The 13,057-nt window shown below is 41.6% G+C and overlaps 1 protein-coding gene across 1 annotated transcript in view; it reads left to right on the top strand.

Moving 5' to 3' along the window:
- Positions 1-12,611, top strand: part of HADH (hydroxyacyl-CoA dehydrogenase) — a 32,160-nt gene extending 19,549 nt beyond the window's left edge. Inside the window, exons 5-8 of the mRNA XM_019534131.1 lie at positions 1,851-1,940; positions 4,673-4,745; positions 9,841-9,957; positions 12,094-12,611. Of these exons, the coding sequence (XP_019389676.1) occupies positions 1,851-1,940; positions 4,673-4,745; positions 9,841-9,957; positions 12,094-12,212 (399 nt within the window). The 3' untranslated portion in view covers positions 12,213-12,611. The remainder of the gene's footprint in view (positions 1-1,850; positions 1,941-4,672; positions 4,746-9,840; positions 9,958-12,093) is intronic.
- The last annotated feature ends 446 nt before the right edge of the window (positions 12,612-13,057 follow it).

Genomic DNA, 13,057 nt, shown 5'->3' with positions numbered 1-13,057 from the left:
CCCAGATTTAATTTCCCTGCTGTAGCATTGGGAAGGGAACAAATTCAGGGCAAACAGCCAATAATTAGATTCTGTACCTGGAAAATTATAACAAATATACATTATCCATATATAGAATCTATTTAGGGGGAGGGAGGTCATTTTGTATTTAAATAAATATGGTAGTTGAAAGGTGTGCATATTTTGATCAAAGACCCTGTAAGGAAGCCTTGCTTTTTTCGAAAGTGTCTTGGGATCTTTATTGTCCAGACAAAGATGATGATCTTGTCATTTTTAAAGATTTCTTTTTCCTTAAACGACCGCATATGGTCAACTTCATTTAGTGTCCCTACCTCAGATGAACAAAAGCCTGAGACAAGCCTATTGCAGTTCTAAAACAGAAATCTACTTGAATTGCCTGATCTGCCATTTTAAAACGGAAGATTATTTGGGAAAGAAAAGGAGGGAACTGAGAACAGAATTTCTGGACAAATGACACTATCTGGAGAGCACATCCTTGTGCCACTGCAGTAGGTGTTAGCACTGAACTAAAATTACTTAGGCCTCTTTTCAGATTCTGCAGTACGATGTGCATTTTGACCCCTTCTCACTAATAGGCCTTAGGGATAAGCAGTTGGAATTCTGGACATACTGTACCAAGTCAGGGGTTACAACTACACTCTGAAGAGACTTGTGATGCTGAGTCAAATCTGTTACAAATCCCCTTTAAGACTGCTCAGAGGGACTAGTTTCTATGTAGTCTATGCAAAAACTTTCTGCTGAATCTCTTATCTGCCTAAGTCTCCAATGCTCTCTTCCTCGTAAGAGGAGAGCCAAAGGTTGGGGAATATAGCCTTTGACAATCTCAAATACTTCAAGCTTTAGACTTCAAAATCATGAGAGGTAAAAACAAATTTGACCTTCCCTGAAATGGCTACAATTTCATCTCAAAGTCCCAGACACTTTAGATCTAACTTCAAAACAGACGTTTTGCCACTTTACTGCTTAGAAACAGTTTTTCATGTGCTTGGTTCTTACTGTATCTTTTTGTTGGCCTCACCGTTAGTCATCTCTGTTTAAGAGACATGGTTCCACTGCCATGGCATGTCATGATGATGTAATTTACTCTTCACAGCTTCTGTAGAAATTCTCAAGTTACGGCATTGGGAGCTCAAGCTAATCCACAGGTTTTGTTTGCAGAGTTATGTTAGTTATTATTTTTGGTGCTGGGACACTAAGTTTTAAGCAAACAAATACCATACTGAATTCAAGGTGCATTGAAGTCTTCAGAAAAATCCATGTTTTCCGTATGGAGACGACCTAACTGCCAAGGAAAATAATTTGGGACCTTTTTTACTCTCATGCTTCTAAAGAGGTCATAAAGTTTTGGAAAATGGAAATTACTAAATTAGGATGCTTTTTAGAATGCAAGTGTTGATATAATACAGTATCTGGGTCTGTCCTTCTGTTTACACTCGCTACAGAAACTGGGTTACACCCTTTCTATCTAGAGCTGTGTATAAATGTGGTTCTCAAACGTTGTCAGCATGTTTCCCAAGATAGCAGGGGCTGTGATTTCTGAAGGTTTTTACTTTGCAATAGAATTGTAAAGAGATGGGCTGTATGCTTTAAGCCAGGTGAGCGACTAACTCTAACCAGAACATTTTGATTTCAAGATGCGGAGTGTGCTTTAAATTAAGATTTTGTGTTTATTCCATGTATCACTACTTAGTTTAGCGTGACTGTTCTTGGCAACATAGCAATTAGTGAGATTTCCAGAAAACATCCTGAATTGTCAATCTAATCACTGGTACAGCAGGAGGTGACAGAGAATCTGACGTTCTAGCTGAATATGTTGGTTCTTTTGTTAGATTGTCAAGACACCAATGACCAGCCAAAAGACTTTTGAGTCACTCGTGGATTTCACCAAAGCACTGGGAAAGACCGCGGTATCTTGCAAGGCAAGTAGATCCAGCAGGAATGGTGTGCGAGTTCAAGTACGCTCACTATGAAAACTCTTCATTATTCAGGTCATGTGTTTTCACATAAACTTATAGCATATGAACACAGGGAGAATTTCCTGCTCTGCTTCTGGCCCAGATTGTGCTTTCCCATGAAACAGTCCTATTGAAGGGAACATTTTGCTTTATTAAAAAGAAATCAGTGGAAGATAGAGAGGCTCCAAATCTGTCATATTCTCCTTTGAATGGAATGGCTCTGGCTGCCTTTTGGAAAATGGCAAACTAAGTGCAGGTCAGAGATTATCATTTGCTACCACAGTCCACTCCAGTACTAGTCTCTCTAAAGAAGCAGAAAGCCCTTCCTGTGGAATCCAGGCTTACTTTCTTCTAAACCTCGAGGCACAACCAGGCTGTGTGCTGTGTTGCAGTTTGGTTCTCTTCTACAAGAGTAAGACAAGTATTAGTTGTCTTTGCTTCTTGCCACAGATTTTGTCCCTTGCCTCTAGGACTGCTTCCCAAAGTGTTCCTCAATGTGATCCCATTTATGACCCCCTTTCTTCAGCATGGCCCCTCATTCCCAACCCACAGCACCACACAACCCCACATGCCCCTCACTCCCCACCCACAGCCCCCTGGCCCTGCTGGTGCCGCCCCCCCACAACCCAGCAGCACCCAAAGCTGTTGGTGGGAGAGAGTGGCTGTTGCAGTCAGAGCAGAGTGCAGAGCCCAGTGCCCACCCCCCAACCCTGCCCAATCCCCTCCCCTGCGGGCAGCACAGCCGGAGCAGAGCCTGGGGAGGGGGTGGAGATGCAGTACTGCCTGCTGCAGGCTTGGGGCTCCCTGCCCTGCTGCCATCCCCCCACCCAGGGACTCTGCAGCCCAGTGGCCAGGACCTGGCAAAGGAGGGAGGGAGGGAGTGCTATGCTGTACAGCCATGGTTGCCAAGCTGAGGTTACCCCTGCTCATCCAGCACAGTGTGGCACAACTCTGCACTACTGCAGCTGCTCCTGTGCCTCACCTTGGTGGCCATGGTGGTGCAGCACTCCCTCTTCCACAGTGGGTCCCACCTGCTGGGCTGCAGTGGCGGCTCCTGCCTGGAGTTGATCTGGCCCAGCTGTACCCTACTGTGGGTGCAGAAATAGAGGGCATATTTATTGTGAGCCCATCTGCTGATGTTGCAACCCTGTTTGGGGTTGTGACCCACAGTTTGGGAAATGCTGCTATAGAGCACTTCTGGAGGCCAGGAGGTTGGGGGTAATCATCGTCTCATAGTTAATAGTAGTCAGACTTTCAGGACTTCACATGCTATTTCCATCTGTACCACAGAATCGCTTTGCAGTCCTGGCATGTTTTAAAATCTGTTTCAGTTTTCCACTCTCAAGTGTGGATAATCCTTGCTGAATCTGCCTTCTCTATCTACATTGTTTATAAAAGCCTTTGTGTTCCATGGACAAAGACTTCTGGAAGTATGACCTTAGGCCAGTTGCTTCACCCCGCTATGATTTAATTTTCCTCAGCCACAAAATCAGATTGTACTACAATACAGTCTAGTTGTCAGTCTAGCCAGAAATATATATAGCTGCAGCAAACAGCTGCATGGGGCTGTGTAAATGTACCAGCTGTTTGCTGTGGCTCTTATTTCAAAGGGCACCACTTCTCCGATTTAATTGTGCACTGTGGCTGTGCTCCAGCTGATTGGAGAAGCAGCACCCTTTGAAGGAAAAGCTGTAGCAGGCATCTGAGTGGCTTATTCTTAATTCAACAACCCACCACAAACTAAGCAGGTTGCAAGCCACCTAGACATCAAATATCCAGGTTCTACTGTGTTCACTGCTCTTTGGAAAACGCTTTGAGTTCTGCAGAGTAGTATTAGATAGGTGTGGTATTAAATATAACTTTGTGAGAATGGTGGCAGCATATTTAAGCCTAGGATTTGTAGTACTCCATATTTTTTCTATGTTCTCTTTCTTATCAGTATTCCTGATCTTGTGTCTGCATTTTTTATTATTATAGAAGCTCACATTAAAGCAAGATCATTACTGCATCGGAGTTAACTAGCTTCTGGTGCCTTCCTCATCCCAGATTGCCATCATATGCTTGTGGCATTGGTGTTCACTGTTGAAGTGATTATGCTGTCCTAGAAATTTGAATAAATAGCAAGAGCAGGCACATCTCTAGTAAGAAATATAATAGGAAGAATTTCTCTTCCTGAGAACCCCCAAATTGGTATTGGCAGAATTTTTCTAAATGGTAGATATTTTCTAAGAAGCAAAATTGCATTGTTTAAGATGACTGAAGGGCTGGGGTGAGGCAGCTTTATGTTCGTCAGTCATGCCTGCTCACTGCTCCACATTTCACAAAAACAGTGGAGTAAATCACATAGGGAGAAAAAGGGCCATCCAGAACAGTGAAACTTGCATCTCTCTTGTGTTAAATTTGCAGTACAATTTTGCTGGTACAGATGACTTATTTAGAATTTTTCTGTCTCCTCCTATTTTACAGCTCTGCTTTTCTAAGCAGACTGCTTTTATTTACATATAGACTTTTATGCAGGCCATTGTTCTATCTGTTATTCAGCTCAAGCTGCGTCGGCTTCCTTCTCAGACCTGAATAAGGGCACGTTGTGCCCAAAAACCTATATGAATCTCTCCCAACTATGTAGTTGCTCCAACAAAGGATATTACTCACAAAAATCCTTGCCTGTCTTTCTTAGATCTCAGTTTTTCTTACAGGATACTCCTGGATTTATTGTAAACCGTCTCCTAGTGCCATACCTGATGGAAGCAGTCCGGCTTTATGAGAGAGGTATTTGTCAGTGGCATGTACTTCAGGGGCTGTTGAAACGTTACTCTGCTAGATGTGCTGGGATTCTTACAGGTCTTTGCTTTCTTAAGTATTGGTGTAATGATAAAAAGGGGCTTGGGATCATGTCAAATATTAGCCAATAAATGCAGCTGAAAGGACTTCCTATCCTCATTTCTAAAGGCTACGTGATCTTTAATGCTAAGTTATCAATTCTAATTGTTTGTAGCACTTTTCTTGGAGTTCAGGAAGTGCTGAAGGTGTAGAAGTGGTGGGGAGAGGTTATTGGGCTAGAAAACCCTTCCAGCTGCTTTTCTGCCCCATCCCCTAGCCTTGGTGCTTTGGGAACTTCTGTGGTAGGGCTGGTCGTTTTGTAACTGGATTCGGGGGGTAAGAGGAAAAATTTATTTCCAGAGTCAGACCCAGTTAACTTTAAAAACATAAATTGATTTTTCTTCTTTCTTTTTTAAGAGAAAAAAGCTAGCAATGTGTATGGATAAATTGCAAGTTAGTGAGGGTAATTGTTCTTATTTCTGGCATTCTGTTCATAGCTTCATGTTATTAAAAATATCGTTTCAAATGTTTTGTTTTTGAAAGCACCATTTCCTCACAGATGAAAGCACTCCATTATCAGGATTGCAGCAAATATGCTTTAAATATTAAAAATCCCCTTTTATAGTTTATGGAAGTGATGGTTTGATCTGCAGGAAGCATTTAAATCAACACTACTTGTTTATCCATCAACAAATGTACCTAATTACATCTCAAAGGGAGAATAGAGCAAATTAAAGTGACTTGAAAGGCAGAGGATTGGGTGAGGGGGTACTTTTTCTTCTGCTAAAATCTCACAATTTGAAATACGGTATGTGGGTGTTCTCGTGTGTTAAGGAGATGCCATTGTTAAATGACACACACACACACACACACACACACACACACACACACTTCAGGAGACAGGAGATATTTTAGATTTAAAGAGAAAAATGACACACAAGGTATATTAAAATCTGCTCTGCTTTGTTAAAGCAGCAATATTTTGATTTCAGCTCTCTTCTGTTTGGCCTTTTTTTAGTTGAAGATTACAAATTGCCTAGGCTCGCTAACATTTATTAATGGATTTTAATTGTTTTAAAAGTCAGTTTAAGAAGTGGGTTGACATCATGCCATCATTTGATTCAGATTCTCTGTAGCCGCATATTAAATATTTAATCATATCATAACCTTTGTGGTGATCCTCAGCTTAGTGGAGAATCTAGGGTGTGTTCCTGACTATATTAAGCAAGAAAAGGGTCAATCCTTGTATTCCTAAATCATTCAGAGTACTCATTGATTTAAAGACCCTGACCCATTTCTAGTTTTGCATAGGATTAATTCCACTAATGAGACAATGTAAACAATTATTTAAATAGGTGCTTTATTATGAACATTTTAGGTGGCAGTATTTGTACTGAAAAACCAAGAACTCCGGTAAATTAGGCTGGCTCATGTAAAATTCTGTTGGTAGCCTAATGCTATGGCACAGTAATGTTTTAGCATGGTTTTTTCCCTGCATGCTACTGTGCCATAGTATTAGGCTACTGCACAGTCAGTGTTGTGTGTAGACCTGCCCACTGTTACCCTTCTAATCATAGTACTAATTTATTTCGTTCATTCATAGGACAGGGAGTACTCTGCAGTTATGAACCTTACATTGCTGTATGTGGTCAAGTAGTAAAATGACTAAGAGAACAAAGGAAATGAGCATGCTAATCTATGTAGAAGTAATTTCGTCAGCTTCAGCCATTTACTTTTATGTTCAGTTGAGAGAATGGCATTTGGGTTGAAATTAAGCAGCTGCCAAAATTTCACTTTCTTACCCTATTTCAGAAGTCAGACACTAATCCCAAACTTTTCAACTTGATTACTACACAATATTGTGCAGTTGCAATGAATGAGTAAGAACAAAACCTACAGGCTGCAGAGCACTCCAAATTCCCATCAGCCCCAGTGGGAGTATAGGGCACATTGCATTTCACAAGATCAGGACCTTTACGTTTTTAGCTTTGGGCTTGGTCCATTGTATTTGGAAGTTGATGGAAAGATTCCCATTTAATTCAGGCAGAGTCCTTGTTAGCTATCCCAGTGGACATTATTATTATTATTGTTGGCCCACTTATTCTCATAGTTACATAGTTGGGTTGGAAGGGACCTCGGTGGATCATCAAGTCCGACCCCCTGCCCTGGGCAGGAAAGAGAGCACTGGGGTCATATAACCCAAACCAGGTGCTTGTCCAGTCTCCTCTTAAAAGACTCCCAAGGTAAGGAAGAGCACCACCTCCCTTGAAAGCCCATTCCAGATTCTGGCAACCCTTACCATAAAGAAGTTTTCTGATGTCTAATCTAAATCTGCTCTCTGTCAGTTTGTGGCTGTTGTTCCTGGTTATTCCAAAGCGTTTCCTATTTCTTGCTGTCCCCCACCCCGATTCATTTGTAAATGGCCACAAGATCCCCTCTCAGCCTTTTCTTGCAGAGGCTGAAGAGATCCAGGTCCCTTAATCTCTCCTCATAAGGCCTTACGTAACCATATGAGTAGCCTTCCTGTGGACCCTCTCATGGTTATCCACATCCCTCTTGAAGTGTGGCGCCCAGAACTGGACGCAGTACTCCAACTGTGGCCTGACCAGTGCTCCATAGAGGGGAAGTATCACTTCCCTGGACCTATTCATGACACACCTGCTAATGCATGACAGAGTGTGGTTAGCTTTACTGATTACTTAATCACATATTCATTTTGGAGTCAACTGTGACTCAGATCCCTTTCTGCAGCTGTGCTGTTGAGAAGGTCATCCCCTAGCCTATAGGTGTGTTGATGATTCTTTCTCCTCTCACTTTGCACTTGTTTTTGTTGAACTGCGTCCTATTCTTTTCTGCCCACTTTTCCAACCTGTCCAGGTTTGCCTGGATTCAGTCCCTTCCACTAGTGTGTTAACTTTACCTCATCATTTTGTGTTGTCCGTGAATTTTGACAGAGTGCTCTACACGCCCTTATCTAAATCACTGATGAAGATCTTGAATAGCACAGGTCCAAGGACCAAGCCTTGGGGGACCCTGCTGCCCATATCTTTCCAGGTTGATACCAACCCATCCACGACCACACTTGGTGCAACCCTTAACCAATTTGCCACCCACCTGACCGTGTAATCATCTATATCACAGCTGCTCAGTTTGTTTGAGAATAGCATAAGATATCATATCGAAGGCCTTCATAAAATCTTAGTAGATGATATCTGCTTCAACTTCTGCATCTAAGCATTTTGTGACCTGGTCATAAAAAGAAAGGAGGTTAGTCAGGCAGGATCTACCTGCTATGAACCTGTGATGCTTGTCCTTCAGCATTATTTTTCCTGCTGGGCTCCCACAAATGTGATCCTTGATAATTTTTTCAAAGGTTTGCCCAAGGATAGAGGTGAGACTAACTGGTCCATAATTACCCAGAAACTCCTTCCTCCCCTTCTTGAAAATAGGGACCACATTGGCCCTTTTCCAGTCCTCTGGGACCTGAACTGAGCACCATGAGTTCTGTTCTGCTTTCCTCTTTTGACACCACATGAGGTATTTTACTTGGATTCACACGATAAAGCTATATATCAAATGCCTCATGTCTCGCAACCTTGGCATTTTAATTAACATTCTTTCTTTTAAAAAAGCCCCAAATGTATACAATAATAGCAGAACAAGCTTGGGGTTTTCTTTTGGATTTTTTTTGTTTGCATGCGTGCTTGCTTTTATAAAACGTCCTCTGAACAGATTTTGCTCAGTTATTTGTAACTTGTTTGCAAGACTGAGTAATTTATTAAAAGGATTATCTGACATGCTTTTCTGTGATAGCAGGGGACTGAATTCACTGGCCCACAATGTCTCTCTGTATCCTATATTAATAAATGAACTTTAACTGTATGTTCCACTTACCTCATGCAACTGGGAAAAGAAGTTTGCTGTCAGACACCCCTTCTCTTCTCATTACAATCATAGAGCTAGAAGGGACCTCAGGTGATCATCTCAGGAGGGCTGGACCCAATGATTTCATGAGGTCCCTTCCAGCCCTGAACTTCCGTTAATCTAGTCCAACCCCCTGCTCAAAGCAAGACCATCCCCAACTAGATCATCGCAGCCAAGCTTTGTCTAGCCAGGCCTTAAAAACCTCCAAGGATGGAGATTCCACAGTTTCTCTGGGTAACCTGTTCCAATGTTTTACTGCCCTCCTAGTGGAAAATTGTTCCTAATATCTAACCTAAATTTCCCTTGCTGCAACTTGAGACCGTTGCTCCTTGTTCTGTTATCTGCCACCACTGGCAACAGGCTAGCTCCATCCTCTTTCGAACTCCCCTTCAGACTGCAATAATTCTGCCCTGGTCTTAACTTTAAAATTCTCCTGGCTGAGAGGCTGAATTGTCCTTTTTCCTTACCTGTAATCTTGAATAGATTAAGTTACCTGTATTAGACCTTTTGCTTTTTTTGCCATGACTGCCACTGCCTCTTGTCTTGCCAGCTTACTGTGGCAGATGTAATTTTTTGTATCACAGCCCTCCCTCCATCTGCAGCACAGTAGCCTCTATTGAAACAAGTAATGCAACAGAGAAAGTCAGTAAAAATGAGAAATGGACCCACAGACTGCTGAGGGAAAGGCTTAGTTTTGTACTCTTTATTTTACAGTCACCTGTCTGAGCCTGCTCTGTTTACTGAGTCTCCATATTTTAGCATGTGACCTCCCATGGATCTGTGAATTTTAATTGGCTCCTGGAATTTTCTCATAGGTCTAATGTGTGAGTCCATGAATTTGGCCTCAGTCTGTCCTTGAGAATGGTAAGGATGACAGTGCTATTTTCTATACTATTCAGTATTTACAAGCTTATATTTCTGCTGATAACCGCACAAGTACAGTATTGAAGTGAGCATACAGCAAATCTGTTATGAACCCCTGTTTTCGTGGATGTAGTACGTGCAAAGACTTCTGTGAAGAGCTGCACAGCATGAAATAGCACTGTGTTAATTATTTATAAGTGATGGCAAGTAGATGCAGAATCTTCTCTGTTCATCAAACTGTCAATCTTTTTTCTAGGAGATGCATCAAAGGAAGATATCGATATTGCTATGAAACTTGGGGCTGGCTATCCCATGGGTCCATTTGAACTGCTGGACTATGTTGGGTTGGATACCAGTAAATACATTATAGATGGTACTGCATATGTTTTTCTTCTTTCATAGTTAAATTGTAAGTGGATGTGGGCACCCGAGTCTGAGTCAAGTTATTTTAAGATGAGCTTAAGTGACTTTGTCATTTAAGGATTAAGAAAAAAACCCCCTGAAAGTCCTGGTTGGTCAGTCAGCTTCAGGAACAACACACCTCAGTGTTTTCAAAGTCAGGCATGTAAGATGCAGAAAAGGAGTTTGCCAAGTGGCTGCTTTTAGGCTTCCTTTTGGTGAATTGGTTTCCTGTAGCAGTGGCCACCAGTGGTGCAGCAGCATTGCTATCAAGTTGCTAATGTTGCCAAGGCTGAGGCTTTGAGTAGATTTTCATGACTTAGTACAGTTACCTGAGCCCTAGTAATTAGTGTCACTTCTACCATGGCAGTAGCTGCACAATTATAGATCATTGCTGGCATAAAGGTACTGAATTTCTAGTGGAGATCAGTCCACAATGTGTTCTTGAGTTGACAGAAACAGGAAAAGAAGGTGATCTGCTAAACTGGTTCCTTTCCTCCATCAAGAACGCAAAGAGAAATAGTGTCTTTCACTATTAAACTCCTCCCAAACTTCTGGTTTTCTTGTGCTTTACTAAAATTTCCTTGGAGAATGGTATACATACATATGAAGTAAAATAAGAAATCTTCTGGCCCAAGCAGTCAGAGAAGACTTGCCAAATGGTTTGTATGTGTTATTTGGAAGAGAGAAACCCACCTCCTTAGCATGGATATGGTAACTGCAACTCGTGTCAGGTACCAATTAGGGAAATGGATTGCACTCTACATAAAAGCAAGTCAGTAGCTCTTGAGGGCTAAAGTGACCAGAAAATGGTGTGGTGGCAGTTCTTGAAGTAAATGAAAAGTATAAAGTGGGTATGAGGTTCAGAGAGAGATGTTACAGGAATTGCAGCATGGCAGGGACCTACGTGTTCTGAATGCAGGTTTGTATTAACTGGAGGCAGTCATACAAGGGAACTTGCACATTTACTGTGGAATTGTGTGTGTCCTCTTCATTTGAAGGTGAGCACCATCCTAGTAGGGAGGGGAAAAGATTGGGGAGGGGAAAAATAATGAAACCTTAAAAGGGCTCAAAATCCTTAGTTTACACACATCCTGGTACCATATAAGGGAAACAGAGGTGACCTTTGCGGTCCATCTCAAATTAGACTGTTTGTCTAGGTGATCTCTGTGGGATCTGGAAGGTTATGTACCTTGTCTTCAGCTTTTGGGTAACAGGGGCTTAGATAAAGAATATCTTTCATGACACCTGCTCTCAAGTACATGGTAGATTTCTAGGACAGAGGAGCCTTTCCTTTCTCCTTTGTTGATATATACTTGAATACTGGGTTAGTCCTGGACTTGTCTTTTCTCATCAGAAATAGGGGGCTGCATTAATGGAAGGAGAAGTAAATAATGATAAATAGTCTGAGGACAAAAATTTAAATGGCTTGGACATGTTCATTTGATGTTTTGAAAGGGTCTGCATCAGATTAAACTTTCAGAAAGTAGACTCCAGTGAATTGCCTTGCCTCTAGTCAAAACGTTGGTTCAAGGTTAAGTGCTCTAATTGTGACTGTTGCTTTCACTCTTGCCTTTCTCATCCTCTTGTATTAACTACTTTGTGTTATGAAGACTCCTTGGTGTTTCAGCTGTTTGGGGACCACTGGGTAAACACCTTTGGTGTTGTGTATAATACACTGTGGGCGCGTCTACACCTTGCCATACAGTGACATTTCTACGATGTTGTGCTATAGTATTTCTTTTTGGAAGTACTAAAGCACAGTGCAATATGGGTAGTTATTGCACTGTGCACATGTTGATTTTGCCGCTATGGTGATGTAGCAGCACACTATACCTGGGGAGTGCGCCACTATGGCGACATAGCTGGCGAGCACATGTAGATACATGATCGCTATGTTGCTGTAGCACGCCGTACAGCAACATAGCATGCCGCTACTTCACATGCATGCTGCCATGTAAACATGCCCTGTGTAACTAATTGCTGGGGTTGGCCCTAGTTGGTCTCTGCTCCATGGAAGGAGTATGTTGTGCCCCTGACATTCTGTCAAACCATATTTTGCAAATAATAAGAAACACCCCTAATCTTCATCCATCCTCTCTCCCACTAGGGTGGTATATGTCAGAGCCAGACAATCCTCTTTTTGCTCCCAGCCCACTGCTGAACAAACTGGTAGAGGAGAAGAAGCTGGGTAAGAAGACTGGAGAAGGATTTTACAAATACAAATGAACTCCAATGGATGGGAAGTGTCACGCCGTCCATATAAGCATGTGCCACTTGCAGTTCCCATCTTGTGTGTGGATGCCGTTTGATCAAGCCTTTCCTAGGACGGCATGGGTTGTTTTGTGCATTTAGATAATAATCTGTCTCTGAATTGAGTGATTGTTCTAGTTAACAGTTTCTGTACTGAGAGCTGAATTAGTCTCTATTAATTTTTCCTGTAATTTGGAAAGCTTTACACATACAGTGCCTTCATGTAGATGTTGATCTTTCAGAAGCAAGATGTTTTACTTCTTTTGCAGACAAAATGACAGTGGAATTCATGTATTTGAACAGTTTGTTATATTAACGGGGTAAAAAAACCACATTTTCATGAAAATAAAATTGTTATTAATTCTGTATGGAATGCACTGGCTTTCAGTTGATGTAGTTGGTTTTAGTCCACAGGGTGGCAGTATTTTTGCAGTTTAGAAGATGAATAGGGTGAAATGCAATGGCTTGTTCTGTTCTGACACTTATAAATGATAGTGCCGTTCTCAGTAAGGTACACTTGCATTGTGAGCAGATTTATTTTTAAGACTTTCCTGTTTCTAAGCAATAATTTTAAAATGGTTTTTCCTCTTGGGTGGTTTGGGTTTTTGTTTTTTGTTTTGTTTTTTTGTTTGTTTTTTGTTTGGAGCTTCTTTGAAATAAAGCTGTGTTTAAAGTAATATTAATGATTTGTATTGCAGTAGTGCCCAGGGTTCTAATCCTAGATCAAGGCCATCATTGTACAAAATGCTGTACAAACATGTAACTGAGTGTGTTCCTGCCCTGAAGAATTTGGAAAGTGCATGGACTTGTTTTAACTAGCT

Source organism: Crocodylus porosus, unplaced genomic scaffold (assembly GCF_001723895.1).
Source record: "Crocodylus porosus isolate Cpor-Errol unplaced genomic scaffold, CroPor_comp1, whole genome shotgun sequence".
NCBI lineage: Eukaryota > Metazoa > Chordata > Crocodylia > Crocodylidae > Crocodylus > Crocodylus porosus.
Note: the sequence above shows the minus strand (reverse complement) of the source record. Positions and strands in the feature narration are given on the sequence as shown.